At 47.9% G+C, this 12,097-nt stretch overlaps 1 protein-coding gene across 3 annotated transcripts in view; it reads left to right on the forward strand.

Moving 5' to 3' along the window:
• Positions 1-12,097, forward strand: part of LOC141133477 (uncharacterized) — a 156,855-nt gene that overhangs the window by 49,687 nt on the left and 95,071 nt on the right. For 2 of the 3 annotated variants that reach the window (XM_073622870.1, XM_073622871.1), the window contains exon 2: positions 7,571-7,713. The exons of the other annotated variant lie outside the window; for it this stretch is intronic. In XM_073622870.1, the coding sequence (XP_073478971.1) occupies positions 7,571-7,713 (143 nt within the window). The remainder of the gene's footprint in view (positions 1-7,570; positions 7,714-12,097) is intronic. 3 annotated transcript variants of the gene reach the window in all.

Consider the following 12,097-nt stretch of genomic DNA (forward strand, 5'->3'; position numbering starts at 1 on the left):
GTGATAGGATCACCGACACATGGAGGATGTATATTTAGGGTCATTGTGTCATATGATCTGTGCCTTTCCCTGTAATGACAGGCCAGGATCACAGACACATGGAGGATGTAGTATAGGTTCATTGTAATATATGATCTGTGCGCTGTGATGATAGGACAGGGTGACGGACACATGGAGGATGTATTATAGGCAGTAGTGTATTTAGGTTTTGTGCTGCCCTAGGCCTGACTAAACTCGTGCAGCCCCTAACTTAAATATGGTCCACCCCTTCCTGTCAAGGTCACACCCCTTCCTGTTTAAGACCTGCCCTGAAATTTTCCAGTGGGGACAATAGTTCTGAGGGTCTTGGGGGGGGGGAGGTAAATTTCCTTAATCTGCAGAGATTTCCTGTTTGGCTAGGGGGCAGGAAATGAACGGATGGCATAAAAAATGAACAGGGGCTATAACCCTCCCTTACTCTATCCAAAATGGGAAAAAAGTTTTGCGTATAGTTCTACTTTAAGCACAAATTTCTGGTAAATTTCTGGAGGATATAACCATGCCAGAGGTGCAGCAGAAAACATATAGCACAGTGATGAAGGTTTGTGGTCCAGGCAGTGAGCAAAGGAAGGATTAGGGGCAGCAAAAAATAAATCCATCTTTTTATTTTTCTCATCAGCAATCAACAGAAATAAAAATAAGATTCCTTAATATGTACAACTGACACAAGCAAAGGATTGCAGGAGAGTCCTACTACCTACCTGCCAGGTATAGGTGACCATGTCAGTGTCCCTTTAGTCTGCACCATCCCTATCATACCAGCAGCAGTGCGGCCGCTTTATGGGGGTGCCAGACCGATTTGTCTTGTGGCCACCTCATAAGACTGGCGCTGCATAAAATGTGTAACGGAAGCCGGTGGGGACTCTTTTAATGCTGCTCCCCTGCAAAGTGCTGCCCTAGGCCTGGGCCTTGTTGGCCTAGGCCAAGATACAGCGTTGCCTCCATCCCTCTGTCTGACTCCTGTATATCCTAGGGAGATCTCCATCCCATTGTTTGGATGTAGTCAGAGCTCTAAGGATCCTTTCACACTGGGGCGGTTTGCAGGCGCTATTGCGCTAATAATAGCGCCTGCAAACCGACCCGAAAGTGCCGCTGCTTTCATTCCAGTGTGAAAGCCCCGAGGGCTTTCACACTGGAGCGATGCGCTGGCAGGATGGTAAAAAAAAGTCCTGCCAGCAGCATCTTCGGAGCAGTGAAGGAGCGGAGTGTATACCGCTCCTTCACCGCTCCTGCCCATTGAAATCAATGGGACGGCGCGGCTATACCGCCGGCAAAGCGCCTCTGCAGAGGCGCTTTGCGGTGGTTTTAACCCTTTCTCTGCTGCTAGCAGGGGGGTAAAACCGCCCCACTAGCGGCTGCATACCGACGGTAAAGCGCCGCTTACAATAGCGGCGTTTTACTGCCGACAACGCCCCCGCCCCAGTGTGAAAGGACCCTTAGTGTTTCCCTCCCAGCTGCATCTTCATTCATACAAGCAGTTTCTTTTTCCCATTTGCAAGGGCCCCCATAAAGCACAACCTGCTTCCCACTGGCTTTTGAACCTCAACAAACACAAATTTAGGCTTAAAGCTGGACTCTGGGAAAACCGGGAACTTCCTCCATTCAGAAAATGCCTTGTGTCCTTTTCACTGAATGCAAGACTTTCTATGATTGTTCATTCATGCTCCCCTCCTCACATCACAGAAAGCTATGCATTTAGTAAAAAGAACACAAGGCCTTTTCTGAATGGAGGAGGTGTACAATGAGTTACCTGCTACGATCAGTCTACTGCAGCCGGAACTACAAATATCAATGCCAGATATTGAGCACTTAGTTATGTGGGAGCTGAATGAATGTAACATTTTTACCAAATAGAGAAGCAGCCAAACATGGGACAGGTATCAGTAGAGCTCATTATTTTTAAACAGCAAAAGGACCAACATTGTTCTTCCCCAGAGTTCAACTTTAACCACTTGCTTACTGGGCACTTAAACCCCCCTCCTGCCCAGACCAATTTTCAGCTTTCAGCGCTGACGCACTTTGAATGACAATTGCGCAGTCATACAACACTGTACCCAAATGAAATTTTTATCATTTTTTTCCCACAAATAGAGCTTTATTTTGGTGGTATTTAATCACAGCTGGGATTTTTATTTTTTGCTAAACAAACAAAAAAAGATGGGAAATTTTGAAAAAAAAAAAATCATGTTTCATAGTTTGTTATAAAATTTTGCAAACAGGTAATTTTTCTCCTTCATTGATATGCGCTGATGAGGCGGCACTGGTGGGCACTGGTAGGCTGCACTGATGGGCATGGATAGGCACAGTTAAGGCGGCACTGATAGGCACAGTTAAGGCGGCACTGATGGGCACAGATAAGGCGGCACGGATGGCCACTGATGGGCGCTGATGGGTGGCACTGATGGGCGGCACTGATGGGCACTTATGGGCACTGGTATGTGACACTGATGGGCACTGATAGGTGGCACTGATGTGCAGCACTGATGTGGGCGCTTATGGGTGGCACTGTGGACGCTGATGGGTGGCACTGATGGGTGGCAGTGTGGGCACTGATGGATGGCACTAATGGATGGCACTGTGGGCACTGATGGGTGACGCTGGTGAGCACTGGTAGGCGGCATTGCTGCCTATTTCTGTGGGGGCAGATGATCGCCGGTGATCAGGTTTTTTTTTCCTCCTCACGCTGTCAGCGCGAGGAGGAAAAATAGCTGATTACCGTCTCTGTTTACATCACATGATCAGCTGTCATTGGCTGACAGCTGATCATGTGGTAAGGGGTCGGGACCGACCCCTTACTCTGATCTGTGATCAGGCGAGTCTCATAGACCCCGCAGGGAGCGCGCAGGCCGCTCATGCACGGGACGACGTCAATAGACGTAGTCCCGGCAATGTAGATCCGCGCTGTTGCCGTCATTTGACAATAGCGCGGATCTGAAGAGGTTAAAGGGGTTGTAAACCCTCATGTTTCTTCACCTTAATACATCCTATGCATTAAGGTGAAAAACACCTTGCAGGGTCCTGCGCCCCCCTCCCCGTTTTACTTACCTGAGCCCCGAATTTCCGTGGGCGCGATCCTGCGTCGCGCTCTCCACAACTTCTCGGCTCTTCTTTGGATAGATTGATATCAGCGCAGCCATTGGCTCCCTCTGCTGTCGATCAAATCCAATGACGTGGGGGGGCGGGGCCGAGTCATACACCCGGCGGCGCGCCCACAAGGTAACCCCCTCAGGAGAGCACTTCCCAGAGGGGGTTATCTTTTGTGGGGAGGAGCCACGAGAGCCGCAGCGGGACCCCAGAAGAGGATGTTCGGGGCCACTCTGTGCAAAACGAGCTGCACAGTGGAGGTAAGTATGACGTGTTTGTTATTTTAAAAAAAAATTAAAAACTATCCTTTACAATCAATTTAAGGGGAATGTTTTATTACAGGATTTAATCGTATATCCTGTTCTTGGGGTGAAGCTAGAAGACCCCTGATCTCTCCATTGAGAGGACCTTGTCATTACTGTCACATAAGGGGCTTGTCATTACATACATATATACATGGTTAGGACACATGTTAATACATAAACACCTATTACACATTTCTACACACACCAGAAGTGGAAGAAGTAGCCATAGTGCCCTTTCCAGCCTTGCAAATGTGGCCTGTGCATCCAAATGGTAATGACCCCCGGTCATGAAAGGATTAAATGAGAGGAAGCAATTCAAATGTAAATATACCAAATTTTTATTGTGTGTTTATGAAAGTATTTTTATGGACCTATACACATTTTATCCTTTTCCAACTGTATATACTCGGATTAAACCAAGAGTCCTTTGGTAAAATCATTTGGCCAGGAGTGACACACTTGCTGACACTTTTGAGATTCCAAGCCTGCCCACCACGGCAAGGTAGACTCTTCTAGGGCAGGACCTACACTAACTACACTAAGCTACCCTACTGGATGCTAGTCATCATTTTTCTAATGTTGGATGTATGTATGTGGTATGCCTCATCCTATAATCTGTGTGTGCGATCTACTCTCTCCTAATTTGGTTGTCTGTGTGCATCTCTAAAACGTGGACCAGTCAGTTTATGTACATCTGGACGTCCTCTGTTAGTGTAGGTCAGTGCATGCCAGTCATTGTATGTTGACCAGTGTGTGTCAGTATATAATTGTTAGTCCTGTTATTACCTGGGCACGTAGCCAAACTCATCTGCAATTAAGAATTAATCTTGGCTTTGGTCAAAAAATCTCGGTGGTCCTCGATTTGAGGATGAAGAAATCACATGCTCTGTCCATCTGTGCATACATCTTCAGCCTAAAGATCTCCTCCTTCCTTTCAGGTGGAAATGGTTTTGAAATCTCCAGGTTGTTGTTTGGTTTAATGCCTTCACGTCCCCTCTTGTCTATATCCCCCCCCCTTCCCCCATGGTCCATGGAAGATCCATGCTCTGTGATCTTCTTTGGAAACCTTTTTGCTGATGTAGGTGGCATAGAGCTGGACAACCCCACACCCTGAATGTCAACCTATCGCGTTCCTCCCATGGTATCCCCACTACCCCCCTATCCCTATCATGATCCCCATTGTTCATGCCCCCCTGTCCCACCCATTGTCCATAGAAGATCCATGTTCTGTGGTCTTCTTTGTAAACCTTTTTCCTGATTTAGATGGCCTAGATCTGTACAACCCCGCACCCCAAGTGTCAACCAATCACATTCCTCTTATGGTATCCCCATTACCCCCTACTCCCATCATAGTTACATAGTCAGGTTGAATAAAGACACAAGTCCATCTAGTTCAACCATAAAGTAAATAAAAAATATCGTACACTCCAATGTACCCATTTCTATACCCACAGTTGATCCAGTGGAAGACGAAAAACCCCAGCAGCGCATGATCCAATTTGCTACAGCAGAGGAAAAAATTCCTTCCTGATCCCCCGAGAGTCAATCGGATTTTCCCTGGATCAAGAGATCTATTAAAAAATATATTACATATAGTATTGGTATAGATCTGTACAACCCCGCACCCCAAGTGTCAACCTATCCCGTTCCTCCCATGGTATCCCCATTACCCCCTTTACCCCCCATCATGGTCACCTCTGGTCTATCCATGTTCTGTGGTCTTCTTCTATGGAATCATTTTTCCTGATGTAGATGGCGTGCGTAGATCTGTACAAACCCGCACCCGAACTGTCAACCTATCGCATTCCTCCTATGGTATCCACATTACCCCCCTTCCCCATCATGTCCCCTCTTGTCTATGTCCCCTCTTGTCTATGTCCCCTCTTGTCTATGTCCCCTCTTGTCTATGTCCCCTCTTGTCTATGTCCCCTCTTGTCTATGTCCCCTCTTGTCTATGTCCCCTCTTGTCTATGTCCCCTCTTGTCTATGTCCATATGTCCCCTCGTCCCCTCTTCCCCTCGTCCCCTCTTCTCCTCTTCCAGTCGTCCCCTCTTCCCCTCTTCCCCTCTTCTCCTCTTCTCCTCTTCCCCTCGTCCCCTCTTTTCCTCTTCTCCTCTTCCCCTCTTCTCCTCTTCCCCTCGTCCCCTCTTTTCCTCTTCTCCTCTTCCCCTCTTCCCCTCTTCCCCTCTTCCCCTCTTCCCCTCTTCCCCTCGTCCCCTCTTTTCCTCTTCCCCTCGTCCCCTCGTCCCCTCTTCCCCTCTTCCCATCGTCCCCTCTTCCCCTCTTCCCCTCTTCCCCTCGTCCCCTCGTCCCCTCGTCCCCTCGTCCCCTCTTCCCCTCTTCCCCTCGTCCCCTCGTCCCCTCGTCCCCTCGTCCCCTCGTCCCCTCGTCCCCTCTTCCCCTCTTCCCCTCGTCCCCTCTTCCGCTTGTCCCCTCTTGTCTTTGTCTCCTTCCCCCCCCCATGGTCCATGGAAGATCCATGTTCTGTGGTCTTCTTTGGAAACCTCTTCCTTGGTGTAGATCTGTAAGGCAGCGATTCTTCAGTCTTCCTGTAATAAATGAGACAGTGATGTTTAGTAAATGGATGTTACTTTACTCCTGACCAATGATAAAGACAAGTTTCACGCTCTTTTTATTTCAATTAGTATAAAATCCTAGCAGTGACCTTGGGACATCATCTTCAACAGTACAGACAGAATGTCCCACTATGGCATTCTCTATAATATAAAATCTATTCAACATGTAGAATAACGCCGGCCATACACAGCTTATTTCTGACATTTTGTTTACAAGTTAAAATCAGAATTTTTCGCTAGAAAATTACTTAGAACCCCCCAAACATTATACATGGATCATTCCCGATGGCTCCAGTCAGCCCATAAATGTGATCTTGTGGCAAATCCGCCGCTGGGGCAGTTTTTATGTGAAAGCGGACCGCCCACCGTTTAAAAATATATCGGGATAATGGCAGCAAACCTCAAAGTAGCGACGTAAATACACAGTGGGCGGTAATATACTTCTACACAATTTTTATTTGCACTGGAGATTTTCACAACATACGAGATCTCCTCTGTATGGCTTTGTATGAAGTAGATGAGAGGAGGAGGGGGAGGAGCACACAGCAGGCCGGGCAGCAAAGGCAATCCCATGGACAGTCAGGGGGGGGGTGTAGTTACATGGAGGGATCTCTCCCTGTCTGTATGGCTTTGTATGAAGAAGCCGCTCCCCCCCTCTAATCACAGATATAACTGAGCAGAGGTCCCTACACTGCAGTGTATGAATGCGGGAGGAGCCTCTGTCCTCTTCATTTATCTGCAGTAGAGCTGAGGCTGCAGAGAAATGGACTGGGGGCAATGCTTCTTTCCTCCCTTTCTCTACAAAGTGAGACTTCAGGGGTCTATTTAGATCCCAATAGCTCACTAAAGCCCCTTCACCCACCCAACAAGGTTTATTGCAACAAAGAAAAGTAAAAAAAAAAAGAAATGTAAAAATTAAAACAAATGAAGGGCTCATTCACACAGGTTCTCTTTCGCACACACGCAGTGTGAATGAGTGGTTTGTACGGCTTAAGCCGCTTGTTGGGATGCGACGGCTGTACAAACACAGGTCCTAATCTGAAAGGTGTGGGGTGAGAGGCCCCCAATGCACACTGTCTGTTTTGGGCCATACATGCACATCCCCACACCTGTCAAATTAGGACTCGCCATTGTTACTTTTATTTTTCTTTATTTTCTTAACTTATTAAACATTAATTTTGAACATTTGTGTGACGAATACATCTCATGTGGACTGTGCAATATGTAGGCGGGGCTTTGTGTGGCTTGAGTGTTGGCGGGGCCTCATGATCTACTATCGCCCGGGGGCCCCATTAATTGCCCACTTGCCCCTGGAGGACAATAATGAAGAAAGATGTGAGGAGATTAATGGAGGGGGAGCTGTGAAGACAGTAATGGGGGGCTGAAGATTGTATAACTCACCCTGACTCAAGCCTGGAGCGCCCCTCCTCCATGCAGCACTTGTTCTGGCTGAGCCTTGTAGTCCCTGGGGGACTGTTGTGAAGACAGTTGCTTGTGTCTTACATATTGCTGTATGGGAGGTTTATCATCTGTGACCATCTTCTGGTTTCTGCTTTGATCTGACAGATGAGAAGGGAGACGTTTCCGATGACGGGAAAGTGTTGGGGAAGAAAAGCAGAAGATTGGTGGCAGGTGGAGAGAGCTCAGGAAAGAGAGGAGCCAGAAAATCCAAGAAAACGACCAACACGGTGATGAGATTCAGAGGTGAAGTAAGTGTGCCATCAGAGGTGGATTTTTATCAGTTGGGGAAGAGTATGAAAAGGAAAGACCGGATCTGATTTTGGGGATTTTTTGGTGGGCTGCTTCGACTTGACCTTCTCTAGGAATTTGCACAACGGTCCACCCCTCTGTCTCCAGGAAGACCCCCATGGCATCCTGCTGTAGAAGAGTTTGGTGGACCTTTTTATACAACCAATTTTATCACCAGGGTGTACCACCACATGGCCCTCAGCAGCACTTATTCCAGGAGTGGAGACCGGTAGGCCCAGCAGGAGCCAGACTTGTTCTGTATGATATCACCACACCTCTGCAGCCTGTGGGGACCCCGACGCTGGACAGCCAATGAGAAGTGTCCCTGTCACCCCAGCAGTGACATGAGCCCCTGAGAAGGGACCCTCACAGTCTTCAGACGCAAGAAGACACGGGGCCCAACACTTCCTGTGACCTCAGATTTAGGGATGCATTTTAACCACTTGAAGACCACTTTTTGTTTACAAGTTTAAAACCGTATTTATTTGCTATAAAATGACTAATAACCCCCAAACATTATATAGTCTGTTAGCGTGGATGGTACAAGAGGTAGGGGGTGGACCTAGTCCTGTGATGACAGGACAGAATCACTGACACATGGAGGATGTAATATAAGGTCATTGTGTTATATAGTCTGTGCCCTGTGATGATAGGACAAGGTCACGGACATATGGAGGATGTATGATAAGGGCATTGTGTTCTGTCATCACAGGGCACAGATCATATAACACAATGACAATATAAAACATCCTCCATGTGTCCGTGACCCTGTCCTGTCATCACAGGGCACAGATCATATGACAGGGTCACGGACACATGGAGAATGTATTATAGGGTCATTGTGTTATATGATCTGTGCCCTCCCCTTTGATGACAGGACAGGTTCACAGACACATGGAGGATGTATTATATTGTCATTGTGTTGTATGATCTGTGCCTCCCCCTGTGATAAGATAAATCACGGACATATGGAGGATGTATTACAATGTCATTGTGTTATATGATCTGTGACTTCACCTGTGATGACAGGATCATGGACACATGGAGGATGTATTATAGGGTCATTGTGTTCCATGATCTGTACCTTCCCCTTTGACAGGACAGGGTCATGGCCACATGGAGGGTGTATTATAGTGTAATTCCCCTGTAATGATAGGACAGGGTCACAGACACATGGAGGATGTATTAGTGCAGGGGTCTTCCAACTACAGCCCTCCAGTTGTTCAGGAACTACAATTCCCATCATGCCTCGTCATGTCTGTGAATGTCAGAGTTTTACAATGCCTCATGGGATGTGTAGTTCTGCAACAGCTGGAGGGCCGTAGTTTGAGGATCCCTGGATTAGTGTAATTGTATTATATGATCTGTGCCTTCCCTTGTGATGACAGGACAGGTTTCATGAACATATGGAGGATGTATTTTAGGGTCTTTGTTTTATATGATCTGTGCCCTGTGATGACAGGACAGGGCTACGGACACATGGAGGATGTATTGTAGGTTCATTGTGTTGTATGATCTGTGCCTTCCTCTGTGATGATCGTACAGGGTCACGGACATATGGAGGATGTATTATAGGGTCATTGTGTTATATGATCTGGGCATTCCTCTGTCATGATAGGACAGAGTCACGAACACATGGAGGGTGTATTATAGGGTCCTTATTTTACATGATCTGTGTCTTCCCCTGTGATGACAGGCCAGGATCACGGACACATGGAGGATGTATTATAGGGTCATTGTCTATGATCTGTGCCCCCCCCCCCCCCCCCCCCCCCGTGGTGATAGGACAGATTTACGGACACATGGAGGATGTATTATAGGGTCATTGTATATGATCTGTGACCCCCCCCCCCCCCCCCCCGTGGTGATAGGACAGATTTACGGACACATGGAGGATGTATTATAGGGTCATTGTGTTATATGATCTGTGCCTTCCCATGTCATGAGAGGTCAGGATCACGGACAAATGGAGGATGTATTTTAGGGTCATTGTGTAATATGATCTGTTCCTTTCCCCTTGATGACAGGACAGGGTCACGGACACATGGAGGATGTATTATAGGGTCATAGTGTTATATAATCTGGGCCTTCCCATGTGTTGACAGGACAGTGTCATGGACACATGAAGGATGTATTATAAGGTCATTGTGTTATATGGTCTGTGCCCTGTGATGACGGGATCACGGACACATGGAGGATGTATTTTAGGGTCATTGTTTTATATGATCTGGGCCTTCCCCTGTGATGATCAGACAGAGTCGCGGACACATGGAGGATGTATTAGTGTAATTGTATTATATGATGTGTGCCTTCCCCTGTGATGACAGGACAGGATCACGGACACATGGAGGATGTATTATAAGGTTGTTATATGATCTGTGCCTTCCCCTGTGATGGCAGGACAGGATCACAGACACATGGAGGATGTATTATAGGGTCATAGTTTTATATGATCTGTGCCTTCCCCTGTGATGGCAGGACAGGATCACTGACACATGGAGGATGTATTATAGGATCATTGTGTTATATGTTCTGAAAATTCCCCAGTGATGATAGGACAGGATCACTGACACATGGAGGATGTTTTATAAGGGTCAATAGTTTATATGATCTGGGCCTTCCCCTGTGAGGACAGGACAGGATCATGGACACATGGAGGATGTATTATAGGGTCATTGTGTTAAATGATCTGTGCCCTGTGATGACAGGATCACAGACACATGGAGGATGTATTGTAGGTAGGGATGCACCGAAATTGCAGCCACCGAAACATATCGGCCGAAAATGGCCCTTTCGGCAAAAAGCCGAAAGAAAATTTTTGGTGCCGAAAATGGGGCGGGGGGGGGGACTTCAGTGGGACTTCCTATATGGTTGAATAGGGGAGAGCCGCCGCCTGTTTGATTACAGTGCCGGTAACATCACAGCTTTCATTTCAATAGCTGTGTATTCCCCGCTGTGCGCTGTCACATACAGCCCCTCCCTCTTGTCCGGGGAATTTTGATAGACAGATCACCCTCCAGGATTGCTGACGCTGTAATCAAACAGGCAGCGGCTCCTCTCCTCTCCCTTCGCTGGCTGCAATGGGGGCGCTGGCTGCACTACTGGGGGCACTGGCTGCACTACTGGGGACGCTGGCTGCGCTGCAATGGGGACACTGGCTGCCTTACTGGGGACACTGGCTGGCTGCATCTGACGGGCACTGGTGAGGCTGCATTGATCTCTTGTATCATGTCTGCAGTCTCTGACCATCTCCTGTACCATGTCCCCAGTCTGACCATCTCCTGTACCATGTCCCCAGTCTCTGACCATCTCCTGTACCATGTCCCCAGTCTCTGACCATCTCCTGTACCATGTCCGCAGTCTCTGACCATCTCCTGTACCATGTCCCCAGTCTGACCATCTCCTGTACCATGTCCCCAGTCTGACCATCTCCTGTACCATGTCCCCAGTCTCTGACCATCTCCTGTACCATGTCCCCAGTCTCTGACCATCTCCTGTACCATGTCCCCAGTCTCTGACCATCTCCTGTACCATGTCCGCAGTCTCTGACCATCTCCTGTACCATGTCCTCAGTCTCTGACCATCTCCTGTACCATGTCCTCAGTCTCTGACCATCTCCTGTACCATGTCCTCAGTCTCTGACCATCTCCTGTACCATGTCCTCAGTCTGACCATCTCCTGTACCATGTCCCCAGTCTGACCATCTCCTGTACCATGTCCGCAGTCTCTGACCATCTCCTGTACCATGTCCGCAGTCTCTGACCATCTCCTGTACCATGTCCGCAGTCTCTGACCATCTCCTGTACCATGTCCTCAGTCTCTGACCATCTCCTGTACCATGTCCTCAGTCTGACCATCTCCTGTACCATGTCCCCAGTCTGACCATCTCCTGTACCATGTCCGCAGTCTCTGACCATCTCCTGTACCATGTCCTCAGTCTCTGACCATCTCCTGTACCATGTCCTCAGTCTGACCATCTCCTGTACCATGTCCCCAGTCTGACCATCTCCTGTACCATGTCCGCAGTCTCTGACCATCTCCTGTACCATGTCCTCAGTCTCTGACCATCTCCTGTACCATGTCCCCAGTCTCTGACCATCTCCTGTATGAAAATATTTTTAAAAACGGTCACTTTCGGTATCGGTTTCGGTTTTTGGGATCGAGGAAGATTTATTTTTGGTATTGGTTTCGGCACCAAAAAAACTATTTGTTGCATCCCTAATTGTAGGTTCATTGTGTTGTATGATCTGTGCCTTCCCCTCTGATGAACGGACAGGATCACAAACACATGGAGGATGTATTATAGGGTCATTGTTTTATATGATCTGTGTCTTCCCCCTGTGA

The sequence above is a fragment of the Aquarana catesbeiana genome, linkage group LG03 (assembly GCF_042186555.1).
Source record: "Aquarana catesbeiana isolate 2022-GZ linkage group LG03, ASM4218655v1, whole genome shotgun sequence".
NCBI lineage: Eukaryota > Metazoa > Chordata > Amphibia > Anura > Ranidae > Aquarana > Aquarana catesbeiana.